General features: G+C 38.9%; 1 protein-coding gene across 2 annotated transcripts in view; it reads right to left on the minus strand.

Annotated features, from left to right (window-relative positions):
• grid1a (glutamate receptor, ionotropic, delta 1a) overlaps window positions 1-21,969 on the minus strand; it is a 738,749-nt gene that overhangs the window by 228,464 nt on the left and 488,316 nt on the right. For both annotated transcript variants that reach the window (XM_049464094.1, XM_049464096.1), the window contains exon 3: window positions 2,511-2,795. In XM_049464094.1, coding sequence (XP_049320051.1) covers window positions 2,511-2,795 — 285 coding nt within the window. The remainder of the gene's footprint in view (window positions 1-2,510; window positions 2,796-21,969) is intronic.

Raw genomic sequence — 21,969 nt, forward strand, 5'->3', positions numbered from 1 at the left:
AGGGCTTTTCTAATGTTTTAATTAATTTACTTCTGTTTAAGAGCGGCATATAGACAGGACTTACTACAATAGCACATAAATGTGTTTAAACTGTTAATATAGTATTCTGTAAAATACTTATACACATTCAGCTTCACCGCTGTTCAGAATCGCGCTACATTTAACCGGTAGCACCGCAGTTTCCGTCTTCTTTTGACAGATCTGGTAAGGTGATTGGCTGCAGTAAAAAATGATGGGCAGCTTGGTCTGTCTGAGGATTGGCTTAATAAAAAGTGAGTGACAACGAAAGTGTATTATCTGATTGGCTGCAGTCGAAAATTATTGACACATGCTCCGCCCTTTACCCACGCCCACTGGGGCTCCGGTCTGCAGCATTACCCTTCTCAATGGAGGAGCTACTGAACGGGATGTCGTGTGACGGAGAAAGCCAATAAAAAAAAAACCTCACTGGTCCTCCTGTTTTTCAATTGCAGACTGGATGTAAGAAGTGTGGATTTTTATTTTTTATTATTTATTTATTTATTTATTTTTACAGACGTCCTCCTAAATAAAAACTAATCCTTTCTGGATAAGACTTTACATCAAGTAAAAATCACTTTTTGATTTTGTGGCATTTGGATACAAGTATCAGAACAACTTGCCTGGTGAATTTGTGATTATTTTTTCTGTTCAAATAACTGTAAATTCTTGGTAAGATTGGTTAAGACTGATTATTATACACCTACATATTTGTCAAAAATTCTTATGGGAGGAAAAAAATGGGATTTTCTTTTTTTTTTTTTGCCTTGAAAATAGATTTTTTTTTAAGCAAAAACAGTTGCTATAGCATAATTAAACTGCAGTAGCTTTATGTCAGACTCGAGCTCCGTGGTAAGAAGTCTGTCCTGTTGTTTGAATCCACAGCTTTCCCCCCTCGAAAGCTGAAATCCGATAGCAGTTACAGAATGAGCGCTCGTGCACAAAAGCCCGGCCATTTAAAGCGGTGTGAAACACTGCTCCGCTGCTATAGATCCACACAGAGCGAATCAAAGCGGACTTCTGCATCAACCCGCCTGATCGAAAGACCCCCATCGCTGCTGTGAGTCCCCTCATTCCAGGTGTGTGATTCGGTAATGGCTGCATGTTAGCACAGTAAGCTGCCATCAATCAGCAAATCCCAGCCAGCGGAAGGAGACCGCCGCGCCCCGGCGCTCCTCGTTTGGGGAATTAGGGATTTTTTAAGAGGGGATGATGAAATGTAAGAACCTGAGAAAGGGGTAATCAGCATGCCGAGCTGGGAGGAGAGAAAGTGTAGGTCAGGCCAAGGTTTAATCAGCGTCCCTGTGCTTTACAGCAGAAATCTGGCCTCACAGGAGGACAATTACGATGAGCACTGAAGCACTGGTGTAGAAATACGCTAAGTCCCGGGGAACCTGTTTCTGTGTTTGCTTTTTAATTAGATAATGTTGGTCTTGTCTGCAGGTACACCCTATAAATACCCCAAAGTGTCTGTATGCATCCTCTTTTTTTATATTCCAGTTGAGTGGTCTTAGAGTGTGTTTGTTTTAGAGTTCAGTTTGTTGTCGATCTTTCTAATTTTTATCCTATTTTCTCCCCAATTTACACAGCTAATTACCCAACCGACTCATTAAGACTCTCCCTATCACTAGTGATGCCCCAACACACCAGGAGGGTGAAGACTTGCACATGCCTCTTACGATACATTTTAAGTCAGAGCCACCGTCTCTGTCTATGTCTGTCTTAGAACCAGTAGTCCTTGTAGAACTGTTAGAACTAAAGGGCGGAAAGCAGGTTGCAGTACTTGCGAGCGTTGGTCGCGGCTGCCTCTGAAAACTTACAGAGTCTGGTTTGAGCTCAGAGGAGCTCCAGCACAGACACGAGAGCACCGCTATTCCTCCTATTACACCTCAATGCAGCGCTGCAGTGAGTTTCAAGCTGTAATTTTACTTCTTTAAAAAGATCAAAAATCAAAGAAATCCTACCTAGTGCTGCTAGTAGCATCATAGCACACTCAGCAACACAGGAAAGCGCAGCAACTCGGTTCTGATACATCAGCTAACAGACGCCTTGTGCTGATCGACATCACCCTTTGAAGTGATGTGGGGGGAGAGTGCCCTCTATCCATCCAGAGAGAACAAAGCCAATTGTGCTCTCTCAGGGCTCCGGCAGCTGATGGCAAGCTGCATAAATGGGATTCGAACCAGCAATCTCCCAATCATAGTGGCAGCTCTTTAAACCGCTGGACTACTTTGATCCCATAAAAGTCTTTTTACATACAGTCTTGTGACGCATGTGATTGGCTGATTTGACATGTGCGTTAATGAGCAGTTGGACAGGTGTACCTAATAATAAAGTGGCCGGTGAGTGTGTGTATGTGTCATTAGATCCTGTATTAAAATAAACGCTGGATAAAGCCCGGTTAGAGCTGCTTTGTTGTTAGACATGATTGACTTCATGTGTGCAAACATAATGACGCGTACTCGACATTGCTGAGACTCGGCCGTACTCACCGTACTCGCTGTCGTAGAACATGATGAACTTGTGCCACCGCAGTTCAGAGACTAGCGTTATCATGACGTCGTCGAGCCGTACCGGCGGCCGGGCGGCGAGCGTGTACCTCTCTCCGTCGGGGCAGGGGTTAAGCTGACACTCAGCTCGGGGCGTGCCATCTCCGTTGCGCTGGATAAAGAGGTGCGGGATGTGCATGGCATCTGTCAGAGACTGCAGAGCGCTAGCAGCTGCGCAGCCGGTGGATGACACCAAGGCCAGGATTCCCTGGTTCATTAGCTCACAGGCTAGAGAGGGAAAGAGAGAGAGAGGAAGTGAGTTTAGACAAACAGTAATTTTACACTAGAGAATAAGATGTAAAAGGCTGTTTAATATCTAGAGCAGATGTAAAAGTCAATATAGAACAGGGGTGTCCAAACTTTTTTTTTTGGGGGCCAGAAGGAGAAATATATTTGAAGTCACGGGCCACAGACTCTATAATAAAACAAATAATGAAATATACCACTTTAAATAAAACTTTTTTCCTGATTATTTCATTTACACACCATTTTACTTGACTTACTATCTTTATCTTTGACAGTGTTGTGTAAACTAAGATTTTTCAAATTGATGTTTAATTTCATGATGTCTCTTAATATTAAACTCCTTAATTACGGCAACTTTTAGATCCTTTGGCCCAATTTTTCTGCACTAGAAATGCGCACTCTCTCCACTTTTAGACTCTTTGGCCCGATTTTCTGCGCTAGAAGTGCGCACTCTCTCCACTTTTAGACTCTTTGGCCCATTTTTCTGTGCTAGAAATGCGCACTCTCTCCACTTTTTAGACTCTTTGGCCCGTTTTTCTGCACTAGAAATGCGCACTCTCTCCGCTTTTAGACTCTTTGGCCCGTTTCTGACACCTAGCGTTCAAACTTTGAATCTCACATTATAAAAAGCTGCTTAACAGCGGGCCATCTTTCATTCTATTTCTAAAATACCTCGCGGGCCACTCCAAAAAAGGAAACAGGCCGCAAATGGCCCACGGGCCGTAGTTTGGACACCCCTGATATAAAATGTAAAACGTGCTAAAGATGAGGAGATGCTACATGCTTCATTAACACACTGCGAATAGGCTAAAACCTGTAATAGATTTCACATTTATATAATCTCAATAAATTACTGGACAGCCCTACTCCAACTCTGATCCTCTCTGTTAGATTGTGTTTGTTTAATTTGGGTTGGAGCAAAAATCTGCAGATAAAATAGGGCTGTTTAATTTAAACGGCCACACGAAACAAAGCTCAATACAGGGGTTATGATGCAATATTTATATCCACCATATTGCAACATTAAACCACTGTTAGTTCCGACCCTGCAATGTGATTGGCTGAGAGGTGTTCTATGAGTGGCATTATCAGCCGGTAATGCACTGTTACTGAAGCTCTCCACCACAACTGTATTACTCCACCACATACAGGTAACCTAGCAACAATGCAGCACTTACAAACCAAATGCAGCTACAAAGAGAGCAGCAATGGAACTCTATTTTAACTCACAGATTTTTTATAACCAAACAGATCCTATTTTTTTTATCCTCTTTAACTCAAAATCTTTCAACAAACAGTGATAATGTAGCACAGCAGTGCCAATATTAGACGTTATAACACTCCCTCTCTTGTATTATTGCTTAATTCTAAGCAAGGCGATGTATTTAAAAAATATTGATTTAAATAAACGTGTACTGTTTATCTAAACTAACCAGTGCAATGTAGCAATAAATAGACAAATAAATAATATACAATATTGGAATATAATGCAATTTTGATGTTCTTACACCCCTGTTATAAACCTCTAGTTTCCACAATATATTAACCATACACTAATCATAAATGGAGTTGCACATGCTTTTATCAGGGTGCTCTTTATACAAAAGGAGAAAAAACAGGGAGTATAGGTTAACCCTTTGAACTCTAGGCTGTTTTGATGTGTTTTTTCTTCGTTTTTGCCGGTTTCTCTTTCAGGTCTTATAACACAGTAATTATATCAGACAGACACATGCCCTGATCTCTTTTACTCCAGAAGACATACAGCTGCTCAAAAATATAATCATTTAAAATGTAAAAGGAAGCAGAATTGTTATATTTTCCTGAAACTGATCAAACGGCTGTTATTTTTTTTTTTTTACTTATTTTTGAATGTATAAATATATTTGAATGTATTGAATGTATAATATATAAATATATTTTATATTCTTAAAATATATTCACACCTAAGATATATTTTCAAAAATGGTTAGACTAGAGTGTTTGAGTTATAAGCATAATAATATTGATGCTTATGAATAACATGTTTTTTTACTTTGACACAATACATGAAGAGCATCAGGCGGATTTATTTCTCTTGATAATCACACCTCTAGGATGCATGTAGATAAAACCTGACACTCAGATCAGCCTATGCCTTTCAGTATTTTAATCATGGGACACAAAGAAAACTATACACACAAATATAAAGTTTTTAGTCTAAATAAACTGCAAAATAACTACTTAGTAAAAAATGTGCAAGTAAAATAAAAACTATATAAAGTAGTGCGCACACCATACCTAGCTTTAGTTTGAGTAAAGCAGGTAGTTTCACACTTTTGAGTCTTTATTAACTGATATTATTTGGTTTGAAACATCATATAAATATGTTTGAAGCACTAAAGGTAAATAATATTGGTTGGGGAAGGAGATCTCATCACTTTTTTAGGTGATTTTCTCAATGGATTTCTTGTAGATTTAGCTTTACCGCACTGGGATGTGATCACTTACTAAAGAGTAAGTTCCGCCCTTTCTAACCATACATGAATTATGTTCATGTGTGAAGGGATTCCTGAGTAATTAAGCTGAGAACACAAGGTGTGATTTTGAACCTTGGTCCGTAGGGTTCTAAGGGTTAACTCTTTCAAACCTGAATTTTTTCCAGCTATGGACACACATGTAAGAAACACAGAAGGTTGTGTTTAATATTTTATATTTCATTTTTTTTAAACCATCCCTAAACAGTAAAGACAAGTGTTCTAAATCAGATTTAATTGGTAAAATATTAGCTGTCACTTTTCCCACAATGGCTCTAGTACTGTTGTTTTCCGGTGCAGTGGGCGGGGCCAAGCAAATTTTTTATTGGTTGACAAACTTGCTCATTGGCTGGTTCATGGTCTGTTATGATTGAAAAGTGATGCAGCAGATGCAAATGTAATGGAATTTAACTTTTTCTTTCTTGAGGTTCTATGCAGAGCCTTTTGCACAAGTTGTCTCTTTGGTACATATTAAAGTTTTTATATTATAGTATCACAGTATAAATTCCAGCTCTGTGAGCATGTATTTGCCAAAATTTCGCTCATCTAATTCATCCACTAATGAAAATAGTTGTAGAAACAGAAAGCTGATTGATTTTATCTGATGGCAGCAGCGTATCTTCTGCTGCATCGCTGGGCAGCGGTGCCGGTGGGTGAATTATTAAAAATCACAAACATCTAAAGCGCATGAAGCCGACTGTAGCAAGATTAGCTAATAAAGACAAAACAGCGTTCACAGTGAAAAATGTATCCCAACGAGCCGCGGCCATTCAGCACAATAGCTATATATCCATGTTTCCCCAGAGAGAGAGGAAAGCTATTGCTTGTTCAATTTCACCGGAACCGGGAGCTGATAGAACCGTAGGAAAAAGAGCTAAGTGTAGCAGGTAGAGGAGACTAGGTAGATCAATGCATTACAATCCACACTCCCCGCAAAACACCACACCAGAGGAAATTGAATTCATCAGCTTGTGACCCAGCAGTGGTTCCTATAGAGAGCGACGCTCTAAACGGCGAGAGGTAAGAGGATAATGCGTTACGGCGCGCTGCTAAATCGCGCCTGTAGGCCAGACAAGCTTCATATATTAAACATCGGGGGGTTTCGTCACGTATTGAATTATTGATCTCGTTTTGTTCATTTTACACTCCACTAACTCTCCTCACATATATAAACACTATCGTTCTGTACTTACTTACTTATTTATTTATTTATTTATTTTTTGCTCTGGACACCTCAGCTCACCTTGCTGGACTAGCTTCACTGGATGCGGACTGCAAAACTGCAAAACTGACTAATTTAAGGTCAAGAGAAACTTTTAAACAAGAGTAAAACAGAACTTTGAAGTTTTATGTGTTAAAGCTGATGTCTGTACGTTTTAAGATATGGGGAATTTTGGGTCCTCTCTGGTGAGAATTGGTAATTGCATCAAGCATGCGGAAGAATCATTTTAAACTGGCGGGTGTGATGTGGTCTCCTTTCAGAGCGGATGAATCCGATTCCAGGTTATGTTCAGTCAGAGAAAGTGATGGGAGTAACACTGTTACTTTTTTTCAGTAAGGAGTAATCTAAATAATTACTCTGACTGTAACTATTTCCCATACCCTGTTACTGCACGTTACTTTAGACGCTCGAATACCTTTTTTTTTTAAACTTCGTGCATACAGACAAAGGCGCAAGTGTGTGTGTGATTCTCATTGGAAGAAAGGATGGATTGATGGTCGCTCTAACCCTCTAAAAAGGGGTAGTTGAAGGTTTAGGAAGTTGTTTGCCCTGGTTAACCCCTCCTCTTTCCTGTGAACTTGAGCTGGCCGATGGGCTTGTGGCTTTACCTGTGGTTTGGTGTGGTGAAGTGAGGCACAATTGTGACGATTTGCGTGCTCTAATCACTCTAATCAGTGATTGGTGTGGTAGTGTTGTGCCGGGGTCTGAGGCCTTCATTCGGTTTCTGCTGTGCATCTCTGTTGCTTTATCTCTTCCTATCATCGTCATTTCACTATTCTACAGCTTTTACTCAGTTTTGTTTTTTTAACTATTAGATATTTGTAGAATTTGTAGAGGTTAATGAGAGAATTGCTGTATTCTTTTTAGGCGTGGACAGGCCAAGTTCCGTTTTAAGGATGTTAAGCTCTCTTTTGCTGCTCCGGTTTCTCTTTTCCACCTTGGTGAAGCTGTTTGATCCAGCTGTTAAACTGTTATATTAATACTATTTTAACGGTCATTAGATTGTTGTTTTTGTCTATTCTTTTGTTTTGTTTATATATACATTTTTCCTTTGAGTGTGGTTTGGTTTGTTTAATTTTCAACCCCAGATGCGTATTTGTTTTTTTTCCTTTTTTTTTCCAGTAAGTTTTAGTAATTTTCTTTGGTTGTGTGGAGAATTTCTTTTTTTTTTTTTTTTTGAAATTCGTTAGATTATATTTTTGTCAACATTTTGGGTTTATTTTTGTTTGTTATTTTTCTAATAATAATAGTAATTACATAATTTATCTTCTTTTTATTTATTTTTTTACGGAGCGAATTACAAAAGTAACGCAATAGTTACTTTTACTGGTAACTAGTTACTTTTATAGTGGAGTAACTTCGTGAGTAACTCTTAGTTACTTTTTTGGAGAAGTAACTAGTAACTATATCTAATTACTTTTTCAAAGTAACGTGCCTAACACTGTCAGAAACTTCACTTCAAGTACACACTCTGGTTTTACTGTAAGTAAATAAGCTACTGAGGTCTGAGTTTCCCCTTCTGAAGTCTCCATTGCTCCACCAGCCGCTCGCATTCAGTAAAACTGAGCCGGATCCTCTTTTAGAGGCTGTACATGTGATGTAAGTATGTAAAGACGCGTGATGTGGGCAGTAGAACTCTGCGAAAAGCAACAAGGCTGCAAAAGCATTTTAGAGAAGCGAAGTCTGTCAGAAGCAAAGATGGGCAGAAGTTCACTAATCTGCAATGTAAAATAAATGTGGACTTTGGATATCCCACCATTTACAGCCCATAATATCATCAAAAGATTCAGAGAATTAGGGGAACCATGAGAAATCCCTGTATATAAGGCAGACAAGGCTGATGGTCAGTGCTTGGATGCTGGTGATCTTCAGACCCTCAGGTGTCAGCACTGCATTAAAATCTCACTTTACCCGATTCTGTTCTTCTGTATTCTGTAGTCTTTTTGTGTGAGTGACGAGATTTCAGGGTTAAATGGGATATTTGTGTTTGTTCTGTAAAGCTTGTCCAGGTTCTCTGTGGTAGCATCTGTTGCTCAGCGCTGTAGGCTATTAGCTGTCAAAGTAGATGGTGAAGCATAGAGGGTTATATCACTAACAGACTGAGACAGGCTGGGGTCTGATTCCCCATCTGGGAGAGCACAACATGATGCACCAACAATTTTAATGGTACACAAAAGGCACAAAAAAATAGTGATGTAACCCTGTTAAAATAATAACTCTGTAGTTGCAGACCCCTCCCACTTTTCTCTCTCTTCCCCCTCCCATTTTCGGGTGCAGTTTTTCAATTAAAAATGCAATTTAAACCTTTTAAAAATGATCTAAAATACCCCTGGTGTATATGAGCCATTTGTGACTTCTGCAGCGTGAGCACTTTGGGACAAATTACAGGGAAAAAGGGAAAAGTAGCATTTAGTATTAAAAAAAACAAACAAAAAAAACCAACAACTGTTGGTTACTGTTACTTAGGGAACATATTGAAGTGTATTATATCTCTTTTGTATTACTAAAACTGGGGCACTTTGTGTGTTTTCTAGGGGTGTCACGATTCTCTAAATCCTCGATTTCCAATTTTATGTTAGGGTCACATTTCGATTCGATTCTCGATTTTTTTTACAGCAGAGAGGCCTATGCCAGTTTTAGATTAGTCTATGGTCAGTCATTGGTTTCATTCATCAAATTTACAATATCATAATTCAAAAGGTGGGATTGATATAAGTGATGCAAAGTGATACAAGTGATCAGTAATACACCACATTAGGCACTAATGGTCAAATTTAAATAATTTAATTAAGATATATATGTAATGCCATCTAGTGGCTTTTTTTTGGTAGCAGCAGTGTGCACTATAAAAAAACAGCAATGTGCAACATAACATAAATAATAAAAAAAATAGGAACAGTCATGTACAAAATAATAGAACAATTAGAGCCTTAACAAACTGAACTCTATCCTACTATAACAGTTAAACATAAAAAATAAGACTCCCTGAGAATGAGAAGTTTATTTCTTTAATAAAGATATATTATTAACTTTATCTAAGAGAAAGATGCTCCTTAGGGTATCAAAACTATTAACATATTTGAGGCTAGACAAAACATTTATTATTAGACAAAAAAACTGTTATTTTTATCTTTTCAAGTTTTTCTTTAAGAAGATGAGAATGTCCACATTCTCTAGAGAAAGAGCTGCTCTTTGTGGCAGTCAAAATATCCATGGCGTCGGTTACAGTGTGCTGCGTCATTTGCGTACCGTGCTGCGCCATTTGCGTAGCGTGCTGCGCCATTTGCGTAGGGTGCTGCGCCATTTGCGTAGGGTGCTGCGCCATTTGCGTACCGTGCTGCGTCATGTGCTGCGTCATTTGCGTACCGTGCTGCGTCATTTGCTTAGCTTAGAGGAGGGGATCCCTAGTGTTTTCCTAACTGAATTCTTGACATTTTTTTAATCTGAATAGAGCCCTGTTAAACTTTTTTCTAAATTTATACCCTCTTTTATTTTCTCAACTACACAAACACTTACACACACCCCAATCATCTTTGTTAATAAATCCAAAATTTCTATTTTTACCCTGTACTCTGTGTCATGTTGCAATTCTGTCCAAGTCCTCCTCTTTTAAGTACCTAGAACAAGATTTATACTGCTCCAACCCCTGAGATTAAACAGCTCAAATCTATGGGATGCCTTCCCCATTGTGATAAATCTATCGAAACGCAGTTAGCTGACATAGCCACTGCTCTAAGTAAACTCGTGCTACAGTGGTATGTTTGGTATGTTGGTGTTCTGTGGCTTCTTTTCTAACAGACTCTTATTTGTTATATATTTTAATGTTTTTCGATTAAAAAAAATAATCAAACATCTTTTTACACAAGTTACTCTTACATAGAGAGCTCGCCAGCTCTATTCTTCTCAGTTTCACTCCCTTTTAGAATAAGCCATTTAAGGGCTCTGTCACTTTTATGCAAGTAAGCTGTTGCCAGCCACTGCCTCTGTATACACTGATCTTTTAGCTTGTGCTGAATGGCATTATCTGAAAGTTCTGAAAGATCTCCCTGATCTACTGACTTGCAGTGGACAGTAGGTCTCCTGGCTAATGCTGCTGTGTACTGTCTGAGGTTTTTAACCACAATGACCAAAATGTTTGATCTTCAACTGATCTAGTGGGTGGGGCTCTGGTGGGGGTTGATGGGTGAGGGGTGGTGCTAGGGGGTTCTTTACAATCCAAACGGCTCATAGAAGCAAATAATTCCCAACACCAAACTCTTTCAGCTGATTCACAGAAAACAGATGGATTGTTTTAACAAAATATTATAAAATCATACGATACCATTCGATAAGTCAGTAAAAAATGCCAGAAGAGGTGTGGCTGAGCCTGAAAACATATACAGAGGGAATATATATGCACCTTAAAACTTCCGCTTGTGGCTAATATAAGCTATTCTTCCTGACTGTCAGTGTGTACTCATGCAGTGATTAACATTATATGCAAAATGCAGTAAATGTAGCATAGCGGAAATCATGTGTGAAATGATGTTACTCAGTAATGTATTACTTAGTGCTCGTCAGTGATTTATATTGTGTAATCCGAAGATAATGTACTTAGAGAGAGTTCCTAATTTATTACAGCTGTACCTGAGTGTGATTCACATTTATCATGACTTACTAGTGGTGAAGCAAGAATTGGACTATATAGCAAAATATATATATTTTTAAAACTCAACCTTGAATTCTACAATAGCATCACTGAAGCTATATTTGCTCATTAAGCATAAATACCAATTACATTACAAAAAGCAGACATCTATCTAGCTATCTATCTATCTATCTATCTATATCTCTCTCTCTATATATATATATATATATATATATATAAATATATATATATATATAAATATATATATATATATATATATATATATATATATATATATATATATAAATTTAAATCGAAAATCGAAAAGATTTATTTTTTGGGCCATAACGCCCAGCTCTAGTGACAGCGTTAATATAAATCAAAAAATAAATCTTTTCGATTTTCGATTTAAATCATTTTTTTCCCCTACTAAAAATCTAATTAAAGATGATAAAGAAATGGTTGAAAACTATTTTTTTTTATTTTGTTTAGTTTTCACGTAAATGTCCCCTCTGTGGTTAAAGTGCAACCAGAAACATGCAAAAAAAAAACTTTTGTAAAAAGTGAGAACATCTAGTAACTTTTAGAAAGCTAAACATAGTTTGGGTACTGACTCAATTCACCATCACACTTAAATAAATAAATAAATAAATAAATAAATAAATAAATAAATAAACCCACCCTCAAAAAACAAATAGAAAGAAATAAAATGGTGCCTTTTTTGATAAAAGAAACAAAACAAAAAAAAAAACAAGTCCAATTTAAAATGCTATTAAGTAAAGACTTTTCCCCATTGGGCTTCAATTGCAAAACAAAGTTTTTAAGTTTGTAAAGTAAGTGCCAGTGTTCTATAAAATGAATAAGAAAAAAAAGATAAACTGTAGTGCATACAGAACCTGGTACACGGTTGGAAGATGTTTTAGGGACGGTTGCTTGTTTTACTGTGGATGGTGTGCTGCTGCTGCTGCTGCTGCGTTCATTCCTTTTGGAGCAGCACGTCTCCCACTCCGCTTCTGTTTAAGGTGTAGAGATATAAATTTGCAGAGCTGCTTCGTTTAGAAGCAATCGGTTTAAACACACCTTACAGCGAGGACCTGTTTGGTCTACGTCCGACCCGCAAAACCGAAACACAAGCTCCGCCGTCATGGTGTGTGTGTGTGTTGTGTGGGGTGCGCGCAGGAGGGATGGAGAGAGAGGCGGGGGTGCGTGCGGGAGAGAGGGGCGGGGCTAAGCTCAGTCTTAAGTACGGGGGCCCACAGGGGAGCGTCGGTGGTGAAAGTTAAAACTCAGAGAAACACATCGTCCTTAACTGTAAATTCGAATGAATCGATAAAATCGATTAATCGCCCAGCTCTAGCCGTCACGCTGTTAATTTGGAATCAATCAGTAACGCGTTACTATTTTTTTAACGCAAGTTAATTAAGGCACCAATTTTGACCCCTACTTCCGCTGTAATCTGCCCCGCCCCCGCCCAACGCACTGATCTGTCATCTGGCTGAACGACTGAATGGTGTGCTCATACGTTTCCAGCAGCAACACTCCGGTTCAGACTTCCAGCTTCAACCCAGTCAGAGATCTCTCTCTCTCTCTCTCTCTCTCTCTCTCTCGCACACGCACACACACATACCCGCGCTTTTCTGCCCTGAGTTTTTATAATCATCAAAAGTTCGATTTTAGAAATCCTCACAACCAAGCTGAGACATTTACAATCCAATTCATCATGAATTCTTTATTCCAGCACCCTACGTTGATTTTATCTCCCCTCATACTTACAAGTATACTATTATTTTAATCGACACCACTAATATACACACAATTGCATTTTATAATTCCTACATTCATTCTTTTATTTACATTTAATTATCCACTATAAAAATGTGCTTCTGAAGAAAAACAAATGCGATTAATCGCAGTTAATCACAGAATTTTGTTGTGATTAATCAGATTAAATTTTTTAATCGAATGACACCATTCGACACGCTGCTCTGACATGAGGGTAATTTAAAAACCAGGACATTTCCTCACTTTTTGAAAAAAAAAACGGGACGCCCGGGACAGGACGTGAAATACGGACGTTTGGTCACCCTAATATATAGTGTCTTTTTATGCAGTTGCTTACATCATTTGTTTTTCTCACCTAACAATATAAGCACTGGGATCTGGCTAAGCTAGTAAACGCTAGTATAAGTCTAGTATTGTGTTTAATGTTGCATGTTTGATTTAAAAAAAAAAAAGAGTATCGTTCTAGAGTTGACTGCAGTATTGGATTAAAATGTGATAGTGGTGTAGTTACCATGCCAACTAACCCCCCCCCCCAATGTCTACATAAATCAAATTCAAAACTCTTACAATCGCCTACAAGGTGATGTCAGAACAGGCTCCTTCCTACCTGCACTCACTCCTGAAGGCTTACGCTACCTCCCGGCCGCTGCGCTCCTCCAATGAACGTCGTCTCGCTTTACCAAACAAACATTCACACAAAGCAATCCAGACTGTTCTCATACAGAGTTCCCCAATGGTGGAACAAACTACCTTCCACTACCAGATCAGGAGAATCTCTCACTATCTTTAATAAACTCCTGAAGACAGAGCTCTTCAAAGAGCACTTACTCTCCTAACACCTCTAACTAACTACCTTCTACTACCAGATCAGGAGAATCTCTCACTATCTTTAAGAAACTCCTGAAGACAGAGCTCTTCAAAGAGCACTTACTCTCCTAACACCTCTAACTAACTACCTTCTACTACCAGATCAGGAGAATCTCACACTATCTTTAATAAACTCCTGAAGACAGAGCTCTTCAAAAAGCACTTACTCTCCTAACACCTCTAACACACTAACTACTTCTAACCTAATTTCCTTCTTCCCCTCCTTCACTCCTCTATCCTATTATTCCCCTTTGTCCTCCTTTTATCCCTATCCAAAGATGTTTTTCCTTTAAACTTATTTTACATTGTACTAGACTATTGTAAGTCGCTTTGGACAAAAGCGTCTGCCAAATGTAATGTAATGTAAATGTAATGTAATGTAACATAAACTGAGTAATCACTGGTTATTTAGCAAATTTTTCTCCAATATTTATTAGCTCCCTTGTAATAAAAAAGCATCTGTATATTGTTGCTTTCAAACAAAAACTCACTAACTTTTTGACATAACCTTGTTTTTTTCTTGCTTTTCTTTACTTTTCTAAGAATTGCAAGAGAAATGGATCTCTAACATAGAAATCTGGCTTTGCCCAAATGCACTAGCTAATGTTTAATCACTTTTAAATGCAGGCTGCATAACATTTTAAATTAAACAAAACTCATTTGGTACATGATCAGTCATTTTATTTGTGAGATTTTATGTAAAAATGGATAAGCAAGTGAAAGATTTTAGCAAATAAAAGCATATCTGAACAGTATGACCAACATGACCAAGGCAAACAACTAGTAAGACCAAACTGGTTGACCAAAATGACCACAAAACCCAAGCTGTTGGACCAGAATAACCAGCAAGACCAGCAACATCAGCCTGTTTGACCAGCATGGCCATCAAGACCAAGCTGGTTGCCATCAAACACCGTGAGCTTGCAATTTAAGCAAGAGCAGTCAGAGCAGCCTGGCAGGCAGACCAATCCTGCTGGTCAAGTCAATTTGTTTAAGGTTAAACAAAATGCCTCCAGATGCTGGAGCAGTGGAAATCAAATAATGGGGGGTCTACCTCGCAAGACAGACCCTGCATCTAGTGGAAACCTCAGGCTGTTTAAAGGGTGAAAAAAATAAATAGAAAGGGCATCTGCTGTTAGATAGGAGCCCTGTACGTTCTAAAGGGGGGGGGGGCGTGGCTAAAACTGGCAATGAGGGCACTTCATAATGGCACCTTTTTACAGTTGCAAGAAAAAGTATGTGAACCCTTTGGTATTAATTGGATTTCTGCATAAATTGGTCATTACATGTGTTCTGATCTTCTTCAAGTCACAACAAAAGACAAACACGGTCTGCTTAAACTAAAACCACACAATATATATATATATATATATATATATATATATATATATATATATATATTTGCATGGTTTTATTGAACACAACATGCTAACATTCACAGTGAGGGGGGAAAAAGTATGTGAACCTTTGGATTTAATAACTGGTTGATCCTCCTTTGGCAGCAAAAACCTCAACCAAAAAACAAAACAGTTTCCTGTAGTTACAGATCAGACCTGCACAACAGGAATTTTTAATCATTCCTCTTCACAAAACTGTTTCAGTTCAGCTATAATATTCTTGGTATATCTGGTGTGAATCGCTCTCTTGAGGTTATGATGCCACAGCATCTCAGTAGGGTTGAGGTCAGGACTCCATAGTCCAGAAGGTGTATTTTCTGCTGTTGAAGCTCCATTCGGTTGTTGATTTACTTCTTTGTTTTTGGGTAGTTGTCCTGTTGCATCATCCATCCTCTGTTGGGCTTCAGTTGGCGGACAGATGGTCTTATGTCTGGATCAGACTACACGATTTTAGCCGGTTTTGTCGGCACCAACAATTTGCAAGGTCTAATCTGAATTTCAGTGTTGTGAGCGACAAAAGTTTGTGTGTAGTGTGACCTAGTCAAAGAGCAGTAATTTGAAATGAGAGACGCCATCAGAGCGCCCAACGGAAAGACTAGCATGTTGGAATTTTTTGTATTTTATCGCCTAGTTTGACACATGCTGCTCCGCGACGTGCTTCCTGACTCTGACCAATAAGAAGACCAATAGAGCATTCTGTGGTGCACCGATGTAAACATGGAAAAAGAAATTGGCAAGGTGCACCTGCAGTTGTTTTCGCTGGGCCAGCGAAACAGAAGAGTATTCTAATAATCACCTAATAATCTACTTCATAATAATCTACTATGCTTCTCCCCCGCGATGTCCTACAAACTCACGCGAGGACTGGGGCGATGATTGGTCGGTGACTAACGTGTAGTGTTGCCAGTCCCCTGAGTACGACACAAAACAAATAACGGCTTAACCTGACATAGTGAACATCGTGAGGGACAAAAATGTCATGTAGTCTGAGCTTGGCCTTAAATGTTCCTTGAAAATGTCTTGGTTAACTTGGGAATTCATTCTTCCTCACCTCATTGATCATTTTGCGCTGTGCTCTTGCAGTCATCTTTACAGGACGACCACACCTAGGAAGAGTAGCAACAGTGCTGAACTTTCTCCATCTGTAGACCGTGGACACATGAACCTCCCCCTCACTATGAATGCTAACATGTTGTGTGCAATAAAACCATGCAAAGATATATATATATATATTTTTTTTGTGTGTGTTTTTAGTTTAAGCAGACTGTGTTTGTCTAGTGTTGTGTACTGTTGTGAAGATCAGAACATATTTAATAACCAGTTTGTGCAGAAATTCAAATAATCCCAAAGGGTTCACAAACTTATTCTTGCAATTGTATATTGGAAGGGCTGAAGGACCCTTGTAAATGGCTTTCATTAGCACTCATTTGAAACATTATCAACATTTTTTTTTAATTTAGAGGCACATAATTTTCATTTATTTTAAGAGGGACAGCCTATAGAGCCCCCAATAACATTTTAATTTATTTTTGCTACTATATAGGGCACTTTTCTTGACTCTTTTTAACTATGGGGGCACCAGGGGAGGCAGTTGCCCCCAGTGTTGCCAACTTAGCGACAATGTCGCTATATTTAGCAACTTTTCAGACCCTCTAGCGACTTTTTTGGTAAAAAAGCGACTAGCGACAAATCTAGCGAGTTTTTGTGGTGTTATTGGAGACTTTTGGCAACTCTGAGATGAACACGCGCTTTTCAGTTACTGTCCTCCGCGCTGCAGCGGGCGCTGCCGTGAGCCCCGCCCCACACCACTCACAGTGCAGACCCACACTCTCTCACACTCAGAGCACACACACACCGCTCCACCAACACACTGTAAATGAATCGCATGTGCCCACAGCCGCCGCTGACTGACCCCGCTCTGTATTTACAGAGCAGAAGTATAAATATAAGGGTGTCTTCAGTGTGACACAAACAGAAATCAGTGAATTTAACTCACTTTGTCACTCACCTCCTCCATAGTGTCTGCCTCTTTATAAAAAGCTAAATATCTATTGAACCATTGAACAATTTGTCTATGATAGGTTTAAAAATAAAGAAAACTTAAGAAAACGTAAATAAAACGTAAAATAAAACAAAAAAAACGTAGAATAACAGTTCGGGCTAACTGCTGCTCTTATAATAACATTTAAGAACATGGCAAAAAAAAAACTAATTTATGTAATTCACGTAAAAATGAAGTTACTGTAAAAAAGTGACGTCCTATTTAAAAAGCTACAGAAGTTGTTCATTTGTATTATTTCTAACATATTTATGGTGTTTTTTTACTCTCCCAAACCCTAATCCTTTACAGCTTCAAAAACATGTATTATGCAAATTAGGTGATGACGTCATTTAGCGACTTCTAGTGACCACTACTGAGACTCCTGTCAGTGCCTTCAGCTACTGCCGTACTTGCACAGCTATAAGACAAGGCTTCCAAAATTAGCGCTGTGAGTTTGTGTGTGAAAGAATCGCACTGTGAGGAGACTGCTAATGTACCAGATATGAAATGTATCTGCAGACACACAGCACTGCACTGCATTACAGCTCAATAAATCTGTGTGAGTGTGAGTGTGTGTCTCAAACTGTATACCTGTTCAAAAGTGGAGATTAATTTTGACCTGAAATCCAGTTTTCTCCATTACTACACTACTGTGGTGTGATGGTGGTGGTGGTGGGGCTACTGCTCAGATACGATACAGGAATGATGGTACAGCTGCATCACTCAACATAACACTGTGCTATAAACGCTCACTGGAGAACAGAGCATTATCCAGCAGAATCACACAGCTAAAAACCCACTCAGGACAAACTGTAGTCCCTTTCTGTCTTTTCTGATGTTTTTTCCACTAGTTTTGCACTTGGCTACAGTCAGCATCACTACTAGAAACCTTGGTGGTCCTACAAAGGTCAATATGTGCCACTGCTACAAGGTTTACTGTGTCTCTTATTACTGTTTAACCCTTAGAACCCTACACACGGATTTTCCATCCAAAATCACACCTTGTGTTCTCAGCTTAATTACTCAGGAATCCCTTCACACATAAACATAATCCATATATGGTTAGAAAGGGCGGAGCTTACTCTTTTTAAAAAATAGCAATGACATCCCACTGTGTAAAGCTAAATCTACAAGAAACCCATTGAGAAAATCACCTAAAAAATTCAATTCAATTAATTTCAATTTGGCTTTATTAGCATGACTTACTCTTACTCAGTCTTCTTCTCACACCCCACTATCTTTCTCTTTCTCAGTCTTCCCCTATCTCTCTCTCTCACTTGCCCTGTCTTCCTTTCTCTCTCTCTCTGGCGCTGTCCTCCTCTCTCTCTCTCTCTCTCTCTCTCTCTCTGTCGCTGTCTTCCTCTCTCTCTCTCTCACTTGCACAGTCTTCCTCTCTCTCTCACTTGCACAGTCGTCCTCTCTCTCTCTCTGGCGCTGTCTTCCTCTCTCTCTCTCTGGCGCTGTCTTCCTCTCTCTCTCTCTCTCTCTCACTTGCACAGTCTTCCTCTCTCTCTCTCTCACTTGCACAGTCTTCCTCTCTCTCTCTCTCTCACTTGCACAGTCTTCCTCTCTCTCTCTCTGGCGCTGTCTTCCTCTCTCTCTCTCTGGCGCTGTCTTCCTCTCTCTCTCTCTGGCGCTGTCTTCCTCTCTCTCTCTCTCACTTGCACAGTCTTCCTCTCTCTCTCTCTGGCGCTGTCTTCTTCTCTCTCTCTCTGGCGCTGTCTTCCTCTCTCTCTCTCTGGCGCTGTCTTCCTCTCTCTCTCTCTCACTTGCACAGTCTTTTACTCAGTTCAGTTCAGTTCAGAGGTGCTTTATTAGCATGAATGTAATTACATACACTATTGCCAAAGCAATTAATAATACAAATAAACAGACATTATAAAAAAAAAATACTACTAATAATACCAAAATAAAATACATAAATAAATCTACAGATTAGAGAGAAAAAAAACAGTAATATTAAAAAGGTTGAGTTATTAATAAAGAAAATAAGTAAAAGTAGTAATAAAGCATGTTAAAGTTAGATTAATAGAAGTTTACTCTCTCTCTGGCGCTGTCTTCCTCTCTTTCTCTTACTTGCACTGTCTTCCTCTCTCTCTCTCTCTCTCTCTCTCTCTCTCTCTCTCTGGCGCTGTCTTCCTCTCTTTCTCTTACTTGCGCTGTCTTCCTCTCTCTCTCTCTCTCTCTCTCTCTCTCTCTCTCTCTGGCGCTGTCTTCCTCTCTTTCTCTTACTTGCGCTGTCTTCCTCTCTTTCTCTTACTTGCACTGTCTTCCTCTCTCTCTCTCTCTCTGGCGCTGTCTTCCTCTCTTTCTCTTACTTGCGCTGTCTTCCTCTCTCTCTGGCGCTGTCTTCCTCTCTCTCTCAAATTCAAATTCAAATTCAAATGGCTTTATTGGCATGAATTGCAAGTAACAACTGTTGCCAAAGCAAACAATTCAACTAATACAAAAATAATAATCAAATTATGACAAAAATGAGGGATAATAAATAAATTACAATATGTGAAAAAGAGTAATAAATTAATGTACATATAGTTTATGTAATAATATATATATATAATTATATAAGCAGGGTGGTTTAGTGTAGGGTGGGGCTCTGGTTTCTCAGGGTGTGGCATTTGTTTACATATTTAGCAGATAATCCAGCACATTCTGGAATCTCTCCTAAATACAGTCTGATCAGATCTTCCTCTGTTATTAATCTCTGTGTGAGTGATGGGATGGTGGATGTGATGTTCTGTAGGAACTGGAGTCTGAGCTGGGTGTATTTAGAGCAGGAGGAGAGGAAGAGCTGCTCGGTTTCTACCTGCTCGGAGCTGCAGTGATCACACACTCGCTCGGCTCTGGGTCTCCAGTGTTTCCTCTGTCTCCCGTTCTCTATTGCCAGGCTGTGGGCACTAAGTCTGTACATTGTCAGCGTGTGTCTTTCTCTGGGGTTTTTAATTTTAGTCAGGTAATCTGCGAGGGTGTATTCTCTATTTAATGTTCTGTAACATTCTAATTTATTAATGGAGGAAATTTCATGAAGCCTGTGATTAATATAGTCTGATTGCTGTGTTTTGAGGATGGTTTGGAGGTGTGTGTGTGTGTGAGAGTGTAGTAGGTGTTAGTGTGAAGGTGATGGTGGTGTTTAATGTGTGTGAGAGGGTCTGTTTCTGGGTGTGTGCAGGTATTAAGGTATGCTGTGTGGTGATATGAGTCTGGGCGGGATTGGGACAGGTGAGAGTGGAATTTTAAAGCTCTGGTTATGATGGATAGGGAGAGAGGAAACTGGCCGAGCTCTGCTCTGCACGCCAGGTTCACCGTGCTGCGATGGACTGTTAAAATTTCTTTGCAGAATTCCAGGTGAAATTTTTCTATTGGATTCGTGTCCAATGGTGTGTGTCCTTGATAAATTTTAGGTCCCCGAAACTTCACTGCCATATAAAAGTATGGGTTTAATAATAGAATTAAATATTTTTAGCCAGATTTGTATTGGAAGATTCAATTTGTTTAGGGATCTTTTAATAGTAAAAAATGCTTTTCTTGCTTTCTCTACCAGTGCATTCGTAGTCTTATTAAACCTGCCAGATGCACTTATTACCAGGCCGAGGTAATTGTAGTCCATACAGTGCTGTAGGGTTGTTCCTCTGAATGTAAAGTGGAATTTAGATTTTTGTGATCTTGCTTTTTTTTGGAAAATCATTATTTTGGTTTTGTTGATATTAATGTCTAGGGCCCAATCTTGACAAAATTCTTCTAATATATTTAAATGTTGTTGTAAGGCTTCTGCTGTTGGAGCTAATAAAAGTAAATCATCTGCATATAATAGGAGTTTTATTTCTTTATCATTTAATTCAAGACCTAAGTTTGGAGAATTGTCAAGGGTTGTAGCCAATTTGTTGATGTATATGTTAAATAAAGTTGGAGATAGATTACATCCTTGATGCACTCCACGTCCTTGTTTAAAAAAATCTGTTCTTCTGTTCTCAATTTTTACTGCACATTTATTATCGTTATATTTGGATTTAATTAAATCATAAACTTTCCCCCCTATACCAGATTCAAGTAATTGGAGAAATAGTCCATTGTGCCAAATTGAGTCGAAGGCTTTTTTAAAGTCTACGAAGCAAGCAAATATCTTCCCTTTGGTTTTTTGATTGACGTGTTTTTGAATGAGTGCATCTAAGGTGTAAATATGGTCTGTGGTTCGGTGTTTAGGTAGAAATCCAATTTGACATTTTGATAGGGTATTATGTTCTGTTAAATATTTTAATAGCCTGGTGTTTAGTATACTGCAGAAGACTTTGCCTAAATTACTGTTTACACAGATACCCCTGTAGTTATTTGGGTCAAATTTATCACCATTTTTATAAATTGGGGTAATTAGACCTCTATTCCAGATTGCAGGAAAAAATCCACATTTAAGTACTAGATTAAAAAGTTTTAGTATGGCCAATTGTAATTTGGGACTGCTGTGTTTTAACATTTCGTTTTTTATATTATCAATTCCGCAGGCTTTTCCTTGTTTTAGTAATTTGAGTTTTTCCTTTAATTCCTGTATAGATATGGGGTAGTCTAATGGAGCCTGATTGTCTCTCTCTCTCTCTTTCTCTTACTTGCGCTGTCTTCCTCTCTCTCTCTTTCTCTTACTTGCGCTGTCTTCCTCTCTCTCTCTCTCTCTCTCTCTCTCTCTGGCACTGTCTTCCTCTCTCTCTCTCTCAGGCG

Source organism: Astyanax mexicanus, chromosome 14 (assembly GCF_023375975.1).
Source record: "Astyanax mexicanus isolate ESR-SI-001 chromosome 14, AstMex3_surface, whole genome shotgun sequence".
Lineage (NCBI taxonomy): Eukaryota > Metazoa > Chordata > Actinopteri > Characiformes > Acestrorhamphidae > Astyanax > Astyanax mexicanus.